The following is a 19,181-nucleotide window of genomic DNA, read 5'->3' on the forward strand; positions in this document are numbered from 1 at the left end:
GGGAGTTGTGGCTTGTTTATTTTTAGACTGAATCAGTTTTTAATATCTTGCCTTGTTTGGATAATGGGAAACTCTGGCCACTTTGGGCTGGCATCCCCAAAGAGCCACAATCTGTTGGAGCTAAGGAGGGGTAGGCATTCTATAATACTCTACAGTTCCTACCTCTTAAAGAATGCATACACCTATACTCTGCTGCATAAGGATCTGAGCTTTAACTGTCCTAGTACACAGATAAAGTAGTTTGCCATCAATGTTATTAGGCAACATTGCTTATAATGAAAATGACCCAGATTGGTAAACTGTGACTGGACTGGAAGCAACAATGAAAAAATAAATTCCTGATAAGCATGACATATTTTTGGCTTCCTGGAGTGCAGGGTAACTATTACATCCTTTATGGGTTTCCTAGGGTGACCATAACAAATTTCCAAAACCTGAATGGTTTAAGCAACATAAATGTATTATCTCACAATTCTGGAGGCCAGAAGTCCAAAATCAAGGTCTTGGTAGGACTGGTTCTTTCTGGAGGCTGTGAGGGAGAATCCATTCATACCTGTGTCCTAGCTTCTGGTAGCTGCCAGAAATTCTTGGTGTTTCTTAGCTTAAGACATATCACTCCAATCTCTGTCTCCACCTTCTCATGGCCTTCCCTTTTGTGGTCTGTGTCTCAAATCTCCTTCTCTTCTCTCTCATAAGGATACCAGTCATAAGATTTAGTGCCCCTTTTAAATCCAGGATGATCTCATCTTGAGATCCCAAACTTAGTTACATCTGCAAAGATGCTAGTCATATTCACATGTCTGTGAGATTAGGACTTGAACATATCTTTTTGGGGGCCACTGTTCAACTAACTATATATTCATTTCAGGGACACTGGAAACCAGGTCTACATAGTGTTATAAGAGATACAGGCTCCTGTAGGATGTGGGGACTTTAAGCCCTGATCTCACCAATGCAGATCTCATCTCCTGGTGCCTGAGCTGTCAACTGGGGAGAGGACAATTTATGGAGGGACATATGGCTGCTCCATGGACCATGGCTACAAGGATGTCTGCTGACAAGGAATGCCTGATGCTGCCCTGCCAACAAGTTCTGGTTCTCATCCTCCATCCTTCTGAGAAGGCTAGTGCCCAGTGTGATCTTGGTGGTCTAGTGTGGTCTAGACAATTAATGAATAAATAAAATAGTGGCCAGAATTTGCATAATACTATATTTTGAATTTGGATTCTATATGATTTTCTGATGGATTTAATGAAAAGTACGGAAAAAGAAGAAGAATCAAGGAGGACTGCCTAGTTTTCGTGTGAGTGTCCAGAAGAATGAAGTGGCCATTTCCTGAGATGGGGAGGCCTATGTGAGCAGTAGTTTTGGGGGTGTGCAGGAGATCGAGAATTGAGATTTGGACATGTCCATTTGACATCCAAGTAGAAAGTGTGAGTAGACAGATGGATATTTGAGTCTAGACTTCAGGGGAAAGGTCTAGGCTGAAGGCATAAATAACAGGAGGACTCAGTGACAATAGACAGTGTTTGAAGTTACAAGACTGGGTGAGATCACCACAGGCATAAGTCTATCAAGAAAGGAGAAAGAACTGGTTAAACAGGACTGAGCCTCAGGAGCTCTAACCTTAAGCATTTGGGTGATGAGGGGGAACCAGCAAGACACTGATGGAGGGAGTAGCCAGAGGAGGGAAAGGAGCCGACAGAGCTGGGCACTCTGGGTGCCAAGGGAAGGAAGCATCCCAAGGAGTAGGGGGTCAGGTATGCCAAATACTGCTCTCTGGTCAAGCAAGATGAGGACTAAGAATTGACCACTGTTATTAGCAATGTGGAGGCCGCTGGTTCCTATGTTAAGCACAGTTTTGGAGGAGCAGTGGAGTGAAAGCCTGAATGGAGAGAATGGTTCAAGAGAGAACAGGAGAGGAATTGGAGACTGAAGGTATTGGTGAAAATTTCAAAAATTCTGTAGTAAGGCAAGCAGAGAATTGAGCTGGCTGAAGGGGTAATATGGATCAAGAGTGTAGTTGCTTTTAAGATGACAGAAATTACAACATGTTGGAAATAATCCCAAGGGGAAGAAACTTACGAGGTAGAAGGAAAAAGGGAGAATTTATGAAGTGATGTCCTTAGGCAGGCAAGAGGACACACAGTTAGTACTTAGTACTATTCTAATGAGCTTGCAGCCTTTAGAATAAAGATGCATTTCCAATATAATGATGCCCATTCTTCCCTGAGGTTGACCAAACCAGTGCTTCCAAACTGGCTAAACAGGAGAAGTACTGGAAAGGCAGGTAAGGCAGTTTCCCTTTGGATGCTTTTATCATCACAAATCAGTGGCTATAAAATTGCTTTTTGTTATTAATGTTTTCATGATGGTACAGAAATAATCATTAATTCACTATTTATTGCCTACTATATGCCAGCTCTAGGTGTTATTCTAGGTGCTGAGGATAAAACAGTGAGAAAAATAATATCTAAAACATTTTTACTAGTTACATTACAAAAAGATCTACATGCACTTACTTAAAACAAAAATGTGCTTTGCTCGCCTCAAAAATGTCTTTCTGCTTTGTGAAAACCCTTGTTTCCTTAAGATTGATTTGATTGGTTTTATTATCAATGGTATCCCTAAGGCTGGTTTTGGAGTAGGAATCTGGGGCACTTTCTCGGTTATCTTCTTTGCCAGGTTTTACCACAAGAGGCTTTTCTAATATATTTATGTGGTCTTGAAATTTTGGTCACCTATAGATACATTAATAGGTGATCCCAACAGCCTTTTGAGAATTGCTCTTAATTTCTTTTTGTTAGTCTTCTAATCTTACTTAAATGTAGTTATATTACTTCACAAAAACCAGCTTGAGATCATTATAGTATTCAATTTCTCTTCCTTCAGTTTCTACAGTAGGAGTTCTACATGTGGAAAAATAAGGAGTATAGAATTGCTGAGGCTTCTTTTCACTACATTTATACCTGAAATTTCTGCCTTTTACTAAACAATACATTCTACCTTCCTGACCCTTTTAAAAGGTCAACTGCCACTTTGAGAGCATTTATTCATTCCAGTCTTCTCTGCAGCCATCTTTTCAAGGTGTGTTTCTCTGATTTCCTGACAGTATACTTATTTCACAGGAAACATTCCTTTTAAAGAAGCAGAAAGCCTCTTCTAAAGTTCTCTTTTAAACTCTTCATCATTCATGTTCACTAGATTTCCTACTAGTTAACTTCTTTATTTCAGTTTTAAACAACCTATAGTCTGTTATACTTGATTTTAGGATAGATATATTTTCCAAAATACATTCAGACTGTGTGTGTGTGTGTGTGCATGCTTATATATTGACTGCATTTGTAAAGCATTTTATGTTTAGAGTAATTACATCAATTATATCATGTTCATTATTATAAATCTGAAACAGCATATCCTAAAAATTACCTCCCTGAAGCACTTGATTACACAGAGTAAAAAAGCCTGGTATAACATACCTAGACTATAATACATGATTCCTTCCTGGCCTATAAAGTCAACTACCCCAAGTCCTTCCACAGGAATCTTCCTACTGCTGAATATGAGGAGGTTGGGCAGGCCAAGATTTGTAAGAATTCAGGAGTACTATTCATGTGCCTATATGTATGAAAAAGTTTATGTTCATGTCAATTAAATATATTCTCTGTTCAAAGTGCTTTGCAATTGTGGAATCCAAAAGGAAAACAAGATGGGTAATGCTGACAAGACAAATATTCCAAAACGAATGCAAATAGTAACTAAGCTTAAAGAAAACAAGGCTTTTTCATAAAAGCAGCAGATGAGAATTTCCAAAATATCCATTTACACATTTTTGCCCAAAAATGAATATAAAGATTTAAGTTCAAAGTTTAGAGAAATTAGAAATCCTTTTAAGAGAACAATCAACTCTAACATGAACGAAGAGTATCAAAGTGTGTTAGATGAAGCTATTTGCTTCTCTGAAAAGAATATTTTGCATAAAATAAGGATATTGCCATAAAAGCAGAGAAATAACCTTGAAAATAAGGCCACTGAAAACACACTGCTTCTGTGGGCAATTTAACTGTCCAAGCCTGTTTACTCTTATGCATCTGTGAAATAATGCACTTTGGCGGCACACAGAAAGCACGTAAGGAATGTTAGCTCGAGTTTTGTGTCTGTTTCCTCTGTGTAAGTCAGGCGACCACTAGTATCACCCATGTTTCCCTTACCCTCAATTCTGAGAAGATATTGCAGAACCTCTGAAGGTTTCCTGGTATTTGTAACTGCTCTGAAGAGTTGGTTGGAAGAGGTGAAAAGACTGTTCTATTCCTAACAAATTGAGCAAACAGAAGGTGTTGACAGCTCTGGGCAATCTAAAGGGCTCCACCATGAAGGAAACAGTGCTTCTGACGACTTCAGAACATGAGTATGTTTTGCTCACTTAGTTTAGTGGCAAAATAACTGGGGCTTATGTAACGGACTGACTTGGCCAATGGTACTCACACCGCTATCACAACCCAGCAAAACCTCCCAACAGTGGCTAAGCATTAGTAACCTCTTTTGCCAGCGTGGGAGATGGGGTGAAAGGCTGCAGCAGCACAAGTTTTAAACGCAAACAAAAAATTCCTTTTTTAAAAATAGAAGGAAACAAAAATCCTTCCCTTTAGCAATGAAGTCAGCGCTTTTTTGTTGGTTGTTTGTCTGCAGAGACTTTAATAGTGGTGGACAAAAGGCAACTGCTCAGAGGGCAAAGCTAGAGGTTTCAGCTGGTGGGCACTTCCTCCGACACCCTTCCACTCCTGCTCATTATCTTCTGTGACATAACATCAGTCTACCACTTTCTACCTTTTTCTAAATAGTTTCTGCTAAGGCGCTGCCTTCAATTTTTGGAAAATGATTACAAATAAATGGCGCTTGCAGCACTAGCTAGAGGTTCCTCCAGCTGAACGGGTGGAAGGAAACGGTCGAAACACTGTGAACGATACTACTCAACGACAATAAAAACTGCTGTTGATTGGTGGTTGGGGGGAGTGCGAAATGGGCGAAGCTGGTCAGTAGGTACAAACTTCCAGTTATAAATCAGCCCAAGTGACATACTGTACAGCATGGTGACTACAGTTAATAATTCTGTATTGCAAATTTTAACGTTGCTAAGAGAGTAGTTCTAAGTCTCATCACAAGAAAAATAATTAGAACTGTCAGGTGATGGATGTTGACTTACTGTGGTGCCCATTTATATATATAAATGATATATATATCATGTTACACACCTGAAACATATAATGTTACCTGTCAATTCTATCTCAAAAAAATGAAAACAGAAAACGTGCCACTGACTGAGCCCTCCCTCCAGGCCAGCCGCGTCCCGCGATGGCAGCCGGCCCTGGCTCACCCTGGGCGAGGGCAAACGGAGCAAACCCCAGGGGGGACCCCAAAAGAGGCTCCTCTCGGAGCCAGGCAGCCACGGGCCCCCTGCGGGCATCTCCGGCAGACTCCCGGGCCAGCACCCAACAGGAAGCCCCGCGGGGAACTTTGGCCAGGAGGCGACCACAGAAACCAGCTGGCCTCCGGACTGTGCAGTGACCAGGCAGGGCAGCCAAAATCCTTTGGAGTCCTGGCAGCTTCCCGGGCTCGACTGAGCTTAACGCTCTAGGAGTGACACTCGGGCTGACGCTTCAGTCACCCGGCTACCTGCTGATTGGCCCCTTTACTCAGGGCTGAGACCAGACGCGGCGGACCGTCGCCGCACCGTTCTCCCCCTTAGCCTTCCCCTCCTAAACTGCAGCCTCGAAGCGAGCTCAGCAGAAGGCCTCGCCCGCGGAGCGTCCCCACGTCCCTGCTTGGGCAGGCTCGACTCACAGGGGGCGATTGTCCGGGACCAGTAGGTCGCAGGGCCCCACGGACTCTGGCATCGCTGCTCCGCCCCGGAGTTGCTTGGCGCCACCAGCGCGTCCCGGCCACTCGCAGCAAAGAGTTAACCGAGCGGGGCCCGCCCGGCGTGCCGGGCCCCAGCGCCGCGCTCCCGCTCCCGCGCCCCTCGGCCCGAGCCCCACTCTGACCGGCCGTAGCCACCCAGCCTCTCCCGCCGACTCGGCTCCGGGGCGCGCCCCGCACCGGGCTCCCCCGCCGCCCTCCGCCCTCGGCCAGTTGGGACTCGGTCGGGGACCCCCAGGCCCGCGCCTCCATCCCCGCTGCCGCCCAGGCAGTGCCCAGTACCGATGCCCTGGATGAAGACGAGGCCGGTGACCACGAGCACTGGGTGCCAGTTAAACTCGAGCGCGGACCCGTCCCAGCCGAGACCCTCTCGGTAGTGGAGGACCCAGATGAGGGTGAAGAGCACCGACAGAAAGCCGACGAGCAGCGCCGACACCAGCAGCCCCAAGAAGCCCTTGTAGCCGTCCATGGCGATCAGAGTCCCAAAACCCGCGCCGCGCAGGCAGCAGAACTCGGCGCTGGCCCCGCGGCAAACGCGGGCGTCGATTTCCCGGAGCTGTCTCCGCCCGGGAGGAGGGGCTTTCTCGCCGGCCAGCCGCGGACTTCGGGCCTCCAGGCGGTGGGCGGCTGGCCTTCACTCAGAAACCCGCCCCACCCAGCGTCTCGTGGCGGCCAAGAGCTGGGGCTGCGCGGCAGGCGCCCCCTGGCTCAGCATCCCAGCTTGCAGGAGCTCGAGTAACCGATCCAGTTTGTTGTCAGACCGAGAGCTCGGAGGATTCTATGCCCGCCACTTTCTTTTAGCTCTTTCCTTACCCCTTCCTTCTTTGTGGAGAGACTGAGAAAGTAGTGGTGCGCACTTGCGGTTAACAGAAGAGAGGGTGGAGTTGTGTGTATAATTTTGGTTAAAGAAGCCTCCTGAGCTCCGCCCTAGGGAAGTGGCTGTCTTTGACGCCAAGGAGGAACCGGTGGCACGGTGTGGGCTTGGCCAGGAAGGTACTTGGAGTTTGCACTTTGAGAGAGGAAAGTCAGACACCTCCTGGGCTCTGGACTTACCTTAAACAGTGCGATTAAAAAAAAAAAAAAAAAAAAGGATCTTATTTATCCCATAATGGGTTAACATCTGAAATATATAGAGTTCATACACCTCAACACTAAAAAAGCCAAAAGCCCGATTATAAAATGGGCAGAGGACCTGAACTGACATTTCTCCAAAAAGATTCAGATGGCCAAGAGGCACATGTAAAGATGCGCCACGTCGCTAATCACTACGGAAATGCAAATCAAAGCCACAATGAGATACCACCTCACACCAGTCAGAATGACCAATATCCAATAGACAAGAAATAAGTATTGGTGAGGATGTAGAGAAATGGGAACCCTCCCACACTGTTGGTGGGAATGTATATTGGTAATCTCTGTGGAAAGCAGTATGGAGGTTCTTTAAATAACTAAAAATAGAAATACCATTCAACCCAGTATTTCCACTTCTAGGAATTTATCTGAAGAAAACAAAAGCCCTAATTCGAAAAGATGCATGCACCCCTGTTTATCCCCACATTATTGACAATAGCCAAGATATGGAATCAACCTAAATGTCCATCAATAGATGAATGGATAAAGAAGATGTGGTACATATACACAATGGAATAGTATCCAACTATTTTAAAAAATCCTGCCGTTTGCAACAACACAGATGGATCTAGAGGGTATTATGCTCAGTGAAATAAAGCAAACTGAGAAAGATAAATACCATATGATTTTACATATTTGTGGAATATAAAAACAAAGCAAAACAGAATGAACAAAAAACAACAGTAGACTCATAGATGCTGAGAGGAGACTGGTGGTTACCATGCTGGAGGGGTTGGGGTGGGCGGCTGGGGACACTGAGGGGGATAAAGGGGCACTAAAATTCTCAATCATAATGTGGGTTGGTCATGGGGATAGTAGTACAGCATGGAGAATATAGTCAGTGATTCTGTAACATCTTCCTTTGTTGACAGATAGTTACTGTACTAGCAGTAGTGGAGGGGAGGATTTAATAATACGGTAACTGTTGAACCAATGTATTGTATACTTGAAACTAATAAAGGATTGTATATCAACTATACTTCAATTTTTTAAAATGGATCTTAACCTATTTGGACCAAAGCTCCACCTTGATGAAGTGAAATCTCACTCCTTTACCTCTTTCCAACATTATTATCACCCACTCCATGGTGTTAACTATTGTAGTTAAAGAAAACGGTGCTTTGGCTGTTAGAGTTTCTAGAATGCATTTATCATGTACCTTCTCCTGTAGCTCAGCTCCAAAGACTAATCTATCATGTTATTATTGTCTTGTTGCCATTTTGAAAGACCTTAGAATGTGCAGGAAGGATATGGGAGTGGTTTTCAACAAAAAAGATAGGTTTTAAGCCAAGGAAGTAGGAGTGTCAAGCCCTGGTAGTAGGGCTGGGGGCTAAAAATAGGAGGCTGAGGTCTTCACCCTTGTCATTCATTATTTTTCCCTTGGTGGAGACAGAAAGAGGGGGAGAGTAAGCAATGAAAAAGGGGGACAACTCCTTGCAGTGCAAGGTTTTCTATGGTTTGGCCCAGCCTAGTCCTCCATGCTAATACCTGACTGGCCTTGATGTAAATCTGCTTTAGTTTCTCTCCCAGCTTCTGACTACTCCCTACCCACATTCCTGCCTCTGAATCTGCCTGACCCCACCTCCCCCATGAAACCTGCCCTGAGTCTGCCCATGCACCTGTTTTACACCCCCACCCACCTCCCTACCCAGTGCCTCTCTGCATCACTCATCACGGTGTGACATGACCATCTGGTTCCTGTGTCTGTAGTCACTCCTCAGACTGTCCTCTGGAAGAATACACATTAGCTGGCTAATTTATCATTTTACATTTCCTCAGCATATAGTAGTAACTCGGTAAATGTTTATTGGGAGATGAATGGGACTGAGTGTCAGTCAGGGTTCTGGGAAGCAATAAATGCCACATCCAGCTGAGCAATTTAATAATGAACAGGACTGTTTACAAAATTGTGGGCAGGGTGTGGGAAACCACAAAGGTTTTGCACTGCTCAGGCCTGAAGGGGAGCGGGTTCCTGGAATCCAGAGAGAGAGAGAGACAGAGACAGAGACAGAGACTGTGTGGAGAGGGCAGTCTGACTGGGGCTGTGGGCTTGAGTTCAGGGATGCAGCCAGCCTGCAGGAACTCACAGGGAGGAAAAATGGGAGTTGGGGATGAATGTTCTAGCCTTACCCTCAACTCCTATCCAATCTCCTGCCTAGGGTCTCAAATGGCTGAACCTAATCAGAATCTAGAAGGTAGTACTTACATAAGTCAGCTTCCCAGAATACAGCAGAATGAAGGGTGAGAGTAGACCCATAGGAATAAACAGAAACTCACTGAATCTTCCAGTTTTATTTTTCAGACATTTTTGGTTCCTGAGTGCTGCAAACATTCTGTTTAATTCTATGCTGTTTCTCTTCCTCTGTGACCTTTACCTAGTAATTCTTTAACAACAGTGTCATTGTGTCCCCATTCTTCTCCCTAAAAGTATCTAATCCTTGTCCCCAGTTGACTTCTTCACCCCTTAACACAATACCTTCATTCCACTCTTGAACTGATTTTGCTTCACAGGAGCAGCAAAAACAATATTCCACATCTCAGACTCCATTTAACAAAACAAGTCAGCAGAATGGAAACATGGCCAAATGGTAAGTATGTTGTTGAATCATCTTGAAGTTGCAAGCTAAATTGAGAGAATTTCAACTTTTAAGTTGTCCTAGTCAAAAGTTCAGAAATAACAGAAGTAAAACCAATGAATCACTAGTCTTGCAAAATGAGCTAAATTAAGCTTTGCTTGTATGATTAAACTGGTATTCTTTGCTCAGGGGAGTTTCAAGGCTGCTCTCATTTGTTTTTGATTTTAACATCCTTTAAGGACCTAGCTTTGATAAAATTTGTCATGTGAAAGAGGAAAATTTTTAATACTGTGTGGCTTAGTATTAGCAAATTTTCTTTAACAGAGTTGTTCAGTAATACAAGTTTTCCTCAGGATGGTAAACAATTTGTCACCCAAGTACTTACACAGACTAGACAACCTGCCAACAATGCTAGCAGAGTGATTCCTGGCATGTGGTTGTGGTGGCAGCAGGTGCAGGGGGTGGGCGGCAGATGATAGGGCATGGGGCAAGGCATTGAACAAGATAGCTTTCCTAAAGCCTGTGATTCTAGAAACATGGACACATTGACACACATTTTTATTGTCCTTTGCTGATATAGAATTCAGAGTAAGGAGATAGACAGGGTGTAAAGGGATGGGGAGGGGAAATCCAACCCTGCCTATCATGAGATTAAGAACAGGTGCCCTGTACACCATTTATCTATCGAAATTGCACACATTAATTTTGCTTTTTTTGGGTGCATACAGAAGTCCAGTATTCTAGTGTAAAGTGTAAGTTGCACATAATGGTTTGCTTTGTGGGGTAAGTGGATTTTTTTAAATTTCAAATATTGGCTGTGTGTTGGTTGACTGTTCGCCCCTCCATCTCCAGCCTTTGTTACCTGGCCTTGCGCCCTGGCAGGCTCCTTGTCTGTGCTTCCAGTTGGCTTTAGGTGGTAGACCAGAGAAGGAAGGGAGCAAGGCAGACTTATTCTTCCCTCTGCATTTTCTTGCCAGGCGATGCTTTTTGCAGTGGTTGCATTCCTTTGCACAATGACTTCTGAGTGGCCCCGCTTCCGCTGCTAGAGCTCTCCCAGTGTCCAGTAACACCATGCCCCCTCGTTTCTACAAGCCTACTCTTGCTTGTCCCTGGTCTTTGCTATTCCTTGTTGGGTTCTCTTAAGTCATAATCCCTTTATTAAGCTCTCTTTAATTAAATCCTTTGTGTAGACTAGATGGTTCCTGCAGGACCCTGATAGACACAAAGAGAAAAATACTCTCATCTAACACCACTATTTCCCTAGCCCTGCCTAACTGTCTAGGCCTTCTTGGAACATATGAAGCAAGAAAAATCACAAGCTGGAGGAATGGGCTCACACATCTTCCTCCTCCCTTCTATTAGACAAAAGATTTGGGGATCAGAAAACTGTCTCAGATAATTAAGATAGAGCAACTCACAGCTTATATTGACATGATGTAAGCCAAGCTCAAGCAGAGGTCAGAGGCCATTTAATGAAATAAAGCAAGGGTTACAGTTTTGAAAAGAACACAGTCAAACCCACATTAATGGGAGGGATGTTCTCCTCATATGAAGCTAGACTGTTGTTTTGTCGGGGAAAGCCAAATGTCTGCTTTGCTAAGGTGTTTCTCCTTTGGGGGAACTGCAGCGCTTAGCCCGGGCTCTGGATGTGGGGAGGCTGGCCATGGAAATAGCCTCTACTGCCTCCCTCCCAGGAGCCTCTTTGTCCACCTGCCCCAATATGGCACGGCTGGAGCAAGGAAAGATTTCATCTGTCTTTGGCCACAGCTCGAGGAATCCCAGTTTGGGAAGAGGCAGGGCAGGGGGAAAGTTTTATGCGGAGGCAGCAGACAGACACCAGACTGGGAAGCAGCCACAAGGAGAGAGGAAGATGTGTGGGGAGAAGAGGGAGTGAGAAGTGCGCCTGGAGAGGCACTCAAGCAAAAGGCCTAACTCAGAAGAGCCCTTCCCCAGGCTACCTGGGCGTGTTCCTTCTGTTCCTGCCATACCACACAGCTTTGTAAGGTCTACCTGACCCTAGTTTAAAAATTGCTTTGTCATCATTCCTTGTGAGTTTGGTGAGGCAGGAAGCACTTAGGAAAGAGATTGGTAACTCTTCCTAACCATCCAGCATCTCTTCATCATCTGGAGAGAGAAAATACAATCACCCCATCCTCTCTGTCTCCTCAGCCCACACTAGGAGGTGGAGTCTAGTCCCAGCAGAATCTGTCTTCCATCTGGGCAGAAGAGAAACAGGGTTAAATTCCATCTGGGCAGAAGAGAAACAGCATTCTCTTCTACTGCCTTTATGCCAGAGGTTAGCAGTTAAAAAATGGGTAAGGAAGAAACGAATGTGCATGGTTGCATTCAGTTCTATTATTTTAGACCCCTCCTCTCCAGGCAAATTTATGAACCCTCGATGAAAATATAACTCCTTCAAGGTGACGGTTTGGTCTGTTGTATTTGCTGCTGTTCTGCCAGGGCCTATGTTCTAAAAATGTGCTGGCGTTTGAGTAGGTAGGTGCAGTGTGACACACAGACATGGAAATGATTGCCATGAAGGAAGCTTTTATTTAATACTCACAGTCCTTTAGAAACAAGAGGCACTGCCGGCCACGAAGGGCCACACAGGGAAGCCCTGTGGCAAGATGAGCAGCTGAGAGGGGACTGCAGGCTGGAGCCTTGACTGTGGTTTTTGAGGGGAGGAATGGGCCAAGCAAGGTAAGCAAGAGGAACAGATGTATGATTGGAAAGCTTGAATGATTTTGGCAGGCTCTGAGTTATAGGGGTGGTCCCCAATTGTCTGGTACTTAGCCCTGTGGTGACTGGAGCAGGGGGACAGAGTCCCTGACTGCAGCAGCCTGATAAAAGCAGACCATGCAGGAATGGACTCTGCAGTGGCTGGTCACATATCAAAGGTTTGCTGGCAGGCAAATTGTTACCTCTAGGAATTAGTCAACTTTGGGAGGGGCAGTTCCCTGGCCCACAAGGCTCCAAATGCCAGAGCACCAAGAATAGGAAAAGAAGAAAATATACTTAATACAGTCAGAACAGTTTTTGTGAGAAAAGGTATTTAGAAGCACATTCATGGACTGACTGACTGACAGAGTGACTAGAAGGACAGATTAGAGAGCCTAAGACCAAGTCAGAGAATTAGTAAGGATAAGAATGCTTTGGAACACTTTTCTTATAACCAAGCTTCTTCCACATAAACCAAATTTTATAAGTACATGGGGATATTTGGATGGGACGTTATAGTATGTGAAGTACTGGGTTATAATATTATTAATGAGTAGTCAAAAACATCATTTTACCTTTGGAGAACTTTATTGGATTTTGTTTGGCTTTGCAATAACAGGGATAAGTGCTGTAATTATAGTCCTCTCTGTCACTGATGCATTTTTAAAAGGGCATTTATAGGTAGAATCTCAGAAATGTGTTTCCAGAATTGTAGCTCACAGATCTTAAGATTTTATTGGAGTATGAAGGAATTATGCATGGGAAGAATTAGCAAAGGAAGGAATTCTCTGGAACACTTTCCTCATATAAAGCTTTCTTCCACATAAACCAAATTTTGTAAGTAAGGAGATAAGAGAAGCTCTCTTAATTGGCCCAATATTTGGCTAAATAAATTTTATCTGCACACAGCTCAGGTGGACCACATGGATCTTGGGAAAAGATTATAATTTCTGTTAGCAAGTAAAAGTTTTTAAAAAGAAAACCAAACAGTAAAAATCTAAATTTTATTTTTGTTCCAAAACAACTTAGCTTGGCTTCTGCCATTTATATGTTGCCTCTAAGCTTAGATTATTGAGATTCCAGCCAATGGGAAGCAGCTTGGAATAAGGGGATATACATTGTTCTAGGATTTCAATCTGCTACTAGCTTGCTGTGTAACTAGACAATTCACAGGGTCCATAACTGGCTGCAGTTTGCTAATCTGTGACAGGATGGTTTGGGAGTACATTAGGGTTCTTAACCTATTACTGTAGATAGAATCTTGTTGGGAGAAAAACTGCCCCTTTATTTTCATTAAGTTTAACTGAAATTTAACAAATCCCACTAATTTTGCAGTGGCTATGATTTTGTAACCAATAAAATCACTGAAATTTTCCTGTTCCATTATGTTGCGGATATCTCTATGCTTAGCAATTCTTCAGAGTAACAGCAGTTACTAGACCTGTAGTTAGACCTTATTCATGCAATAATGAAGCACGTATACTAGTATATCACAAACTTTAAAAAAAATTTTCATAACTCCTTTTCAATGTAATTGGTTTCCTTTATAATCCTATGTTTTTGAAAACTGTATGCATTTTAAGATATTTGGAGGAGAGGTCTATACACCTTATTGGCCAGAAGGGTCCATGTCACTCAAAAGGTTGAGAACCCCTAAACTAAATGATCTCTAAGGATTATTTCTGCTTTTAAATGTATACTTTGACCAACTGTACCCAGAAATCTAGAAGGCTATTAACTAAATCAAACTCACATACTTAACAAAGTGTGGACACCATCCCACCATGACAGGAGTGTAAAAAACAACACGAAGAATTTGATATGTCTCTGGGAAACCAACCTAGAAAAGCCTTATATTCTCTTAATTCAGAGCTATCATTAAATGCTGAGTTGTCTTGAGTGTCATACTTCCCAGAGAATAAAAAGCCTTTCTCTTGATTGCTTAATCTTTATGTACTGATGTTCTGGTACGTGTGTTCTATAAACATAGGCCAGACAAGGGTGTCAAACAAGCCTTGTTGGCCATGGGTCTCCTGTCTCCTCTTTCTAAGACTTTCTCCCCCTTCTTGGCTCTTTTCCTCCCCAGCACTCACATTTAATACAAGAACCCCCAACTCTCAGATTTCCTACCACCAGGATCCACAGAAGGAGGTTTAACTTTCCTTTACCCTCTATCAATAAGGAGTGATTGTAGGTCCCTTTCATGCTAAGGATTGATGGTCAATGGTCATATCAACCATGAAAAATTGTCAGGGCTTAATGACAATTCAGTACACACCATGCAAGGTTCTGTGAACAGTCCATGTATTTACTAATTTAATTCTTATAACAAGCCCATTTAAAGATGGGGAATCTGACACAGAGAAGGTAGCAACCTGCCCAAGTTCTCACAGCAAGTAAATAGTGGCATTGGATTCAAACTCAAGTAGTCTGGCTCCAGACCTCAACTCATAGATACTATACTAAACTGCCATGATTTATTTACTTGTTGATATTGACATTTATGTTATTACAGTTTTTCACTGTGAGAAAATTGCCTTCATAAATGTCTTCATAAATAATTTCACACATTTCTGGTTGTTTCTTTATGGCAAATTCCTAAAAGGGAAACTATTAGGTTAAAAAATTATAAAAAATTGCTACAATTATTTAACAAATAATTTGTAGCAATTTGACTAGAAATATATGATCATGCCCCTTCACACCACTGCCAATAAAGGGTATTATTGTTCTGTATTTCAAATACGTATGCCAGTCTGAGGGACATCATGTGATATCTCATTATATATATATATAATGGAATATTATTCAGATATATATAATTTTGGTATCATTAATCTACAATTACATGAGGAAAATTATGTTTACTAGACTCCCCCTTCACCAAGTCCCCTGCACATACCCCATTACAGTCTCTGTCCATCAGCGTAGTAAGATGCTGTAGAGTCACTACTTGTCTTCTCTGTGCTGTACAGCCCTCCCTGTACCCCCCATTATACATGCTAATCATAATGCCCCTTTCTTGCCCCCCCTCCCTTATCCCTCCCTTCCCACCCACCCTCCCCAGTCCCTTTCTCTTTGGTAACTGTTAGTCCATTCTTGGGTTCTGTGATTCTGCTGCTGTTTTGCTCCTTCAGTTTTTTCTTTGTTCTTATACTCCACAAATGAGTGAAATCATCTGGTACTTGTCTTTCTCTGCCTGGCTTATTTCACTGAGCATAATACCCTCTAGCTCCATCCATATTGTTGCAAATGGTAGGATTTGTTTTCTTCTTATGGCTGAATAATATTCCATTGTGTATATGTACCACCTCTTCTTTATCCATTCATCTACTGATGGACAGTTAGGTTGCTTCCATTTCTCGGCTATTGTAAATAGTGCTGTGATCAACATAGGGGTGCATATGTCTTTTTCAAACTGGGCTTCTGCATTCTTAGGGTTAATTCCTAGGAGTGAAATTCCTGGGTCAAATGGTATTTCTATTTTGAGCTTTTTGAGGAACCTCCATACTGCTTTCCAGTGGTTGAACTAATTTACATTCCCACCAGCAGTGGAGGGTTCCCCTTTCTCCACATCCTCGCCAACATTTGTTGTTTGTCTTTTGGATGGTGGCAATCCTTACCAGTGTGAGGTGATATCTCACTGTGGTTTTAAGTTGCATTTTTCTGATGACTAGTGTTGTGGGGCAGCTTTTCATGTGTCTGTTGGCCATCTGAATTTCTTCTTTGGAGAACTGTCTATTCAGCTCCTCTGACCATTTTTTTATTGGATTATTTGCTTTTTCTTTGTTGAGGTGTGTGAGATATCTCATTATATTTTGTATTTATTGTAGGATGTCACCTTTTTCATGTATTAATTGGTCATTTATATTTCTTTTATGACTGGACATTTTCTTATTTTGTGTAATATTTGTTTCCTAAAAAATTCTTTTTTTATTTGATTATTTAATTATTTAAATTAAGATATCATTGCTATACAATCTTATGAGCAACATTGTGGTTTCAACATTCACCCACATTATCAAGTCCCCCCCCACACAACCCATTGCACTCACTGATCATCAGTGTAGTAAGATGCCGCAGAGTTATTACTTGTCTTCTCAATGCTGTACTGCCTTACTTTCACCTACCTATATTGTGTGTGCTAATTATAATGTCCTTTAATCCCCTTTCCCCTCCCTCCCATTCTGCCACTCAAACCCTTTCCCTTTGGTAACTGCTAGGCCTTTCTTGGAGTCTGTGAGTCTACTGCTGTTTTGCTCCTTTGTTATACTTCACAAATGAGTGAAATCATTTGATACTTGTCTTCCTCTGCCTGGCTTGTTTCACTGAGCATAATACCCTCTAGCTCCATCCATGTTATTGCAAATGGTAGGATTTGTTTTCTTCATATGGCTGAATAATATTCCATTGTGTATATGTACCACCTCTTCTTTATCCATTCATCTACTGATGGACACTTATGTTGCTTCCATATCTTGGCTACTGTAAATAGTGCTGTGATAAACAAAGGAGTACATGTGTCTTTTTATTTAAAGAAATGTGTCTTTCTTTTTTTTAGTAAGGTATCATTGATATACAATCTTATGAAGGTTTCACATGAAAAACAATGTGGTTACTACATTCACCCATATTATAGAGCCCCCCCATACCCCATTGCACTCACTGTCCATCAGTGTAGCAAGATGGCACAGAGTCACTACTTGTCTTCTCTGTGCTATACTGTCTTCCCCATGATCCCTTCCACACCATGTATACTAATCATAATACCCCTTAATCCCCTTTACCCTCCCTCCCCACCTGCCCTCACCTACCCCAGCTCCTTTGGTAACCACTAGTCCCTTCTTGGAGTTTGTGAATCTGCTGCTGCTTGGTTCTTTCTGTTTTGCTTCATTGTTGTACTCTACAAATGGGGAAATCATTTGGTATTTGTCTTTCCCTGCCTGACTTATTTCACTGAGCAAAATACCCTCTAGCTACATCCATGTGGTTGCAAGTGGTGGGATTTGTTTTCTTCTTATGGCTGAATAATACTCCATTGCATATATGTACCACATCTTCTTTATCCATTCATATACTGATGGACACTTACGTTACTTCTATATCTTGGCCATTGTAAATAGTGCTGCAATAAACATAGGGTTGCATATGTCTTTATGAATCTGAGATCTTGCTTTCTTTGGGTAATTCCTAGGAGTGGAATTCCTGGGACAAATAGTATTTCTACCTTTAGTTCAGGTACCTCCATATTGCTTTCCACAATGGTTGAACTAGTTTACATTCCCACCAACTCTGTAGGACGATTCCCCTTTCTCCACATTCTCGCCAGCATTTGTTGTTCCCAGTCTTTTCAATGTTGGCCAGCTTAACTGATGTAAAGTGATATCTCATTATGGTTTTAATTTGCCTTTCCCTGGTAATTAGCGATGTGGAGCATCTTTTCATGTGCATGTTGGGCATCTGAATCTATTCTTTGGAGAATTCTGTGTTCATATCCTCCAATCATTTTTTAATTGGGTTAATTGCTTTTTGGCTGTTGAGGCAGGAATGTGAGTTCTTTATGTATTTTGGATGTTAACCCCTTGTCGGGTATGTTGTTTACAAATATATTCTCCTATACTGTAGGATGCATTTTTGTTCTGCTGAAGGTATCCTTTGTTATACATAAACTTTTTGCCTTGATATAGTCCCATTTGTTCATTTTTGCTTTTGTTTCCTTTGCCCGAGGAGATGTGTTCAGCAAAAAGTTGCTCATGTTTATTTTCAAGACATTTTTGCCTATGTTTTCCTCTAAGAGTTTTATGGTTTTATGACTTAGATTCGAGTCTCTGATCCATTTCGAGTTTACTTCTGTGTATGGGGTTAGACAATAGTCCAGTTTCACTCTGTTGTATGTAGCAGTCCAGTTTTGCCAAAACCAGTTGTTGAAGAGGCTGTCATTTCCCCATTGTATGCCCATGGCACCATTATTGTATATTAATTGGCCGTATGTGCTTGGTTTATATCTGAGTTCTCTAGTCTGTTCCATTGGTCTATGGGTCTTTTCTTGTGTCAGTACCAAATTGTCTTGATTACTGTATCTTTGTAGTGGAGCTTGAAGTTGGGGAGCATAATCCCCCACCTTTATTTTTCCTTCTCAGGATTGCATTGGCTATTCCACATCTTTTGTGGTTCCATATGAATTTTAGAACTATTTGTTCTAGTTCATTAAAGAATGTGGTTGGTATTTTGATAGTGATTGCATTGAATCTGTAGATTGCTCTAGGCAGGATGGCCATTTTGCCAATATTAATTCTTCCTATCCTTGAGCACGGAATATATTCCCATGTATTGGTGCCTTCTTTAACTTCTCTCATGAGTGTCTTGTAGTTTTCAGAGTATAGGTCTCTCACCACCTTGGTTAGGTTTATTCCTCAGTATTTTATTCTTTTTGATGCAATTGTAAATAGAATTATTTTCCTGATTTTTCTCTCTGCTAGTTCATTGTTAGTATATAGGAATTCAACAGATTTGTGTGTATTAATTTTGTATCCTGCAACTTTGCTGAATTCATTTTTAGTTCTAGTAATTTTGGGGTTGATTCTTTAGGGTTTTTTAATGTACAATATCATATCATCTGCAAACAGTGACAGTCTAACTTCTTTCTTAACAATCTGGGTGTAAGAATATAGTAACTTAACTTCTGTTTACCCCATGGTCCCAAGCACATAAGCCGGTGAGAATTATGCCTGGGCTTGCCTAGGCTTACCCCCGCCTTATCTCTAAACATCCCAACCCTCCCCCAAGACAACGGGCCGAGCAGATCCGCCACAATAAAAGGCACAACTCTCTGCACCACGC

The 19,181-nt window shown here is 42.4% G+C and overlaps 1 protein-coding gene across 2 annotated transcripts in view; it reads right to left on the reverse strand.

Annotated features, from left to right (window-relative positions):
* Positions 1 to 6,712, reverse strand: part of LOC118928500 (plasma membrane ascorbate-dependent reductase CYBRD1) — a 48,216-nt gene extending 41,504 nt beyond the window's left edge. Inside the window, exon 1 of one of the 2 annotated variants that reach the window (XM_057503913.1) lies at positions 6,199 to 6,712. In XM_057503913.1, coding sequence (XP_057359896.1) covers positions 6,199 to 6,385 — 187 coding nt within the window. In that variant the 5' untranslated portion in view covers positions 6,386 to 6,712. The remainder of the gene's footprint in view (positions 1 to 6,198) is intronic. The other variant, XM_036917796.2, reaches the window with a different exon arrangement.
* Between the last annotated feature and the right edge of the window lie 12,469 nt (positions 6,713 to 19,181).

Source organism: Manis pentadactyla, chromosome 6 (genome assembly GCF_030020395.1).
Source record: "Manis pentadactyla isolate mManPen7 chromosome 6, mManPen7.hap1, whole genome shotgun sequence".
NCBI classification, from domain to species: Eukaryota; Metazoa; Chordata; class Mammalia; order Pholidota; family Manidae; genus Manis; species Manis pentadactyla.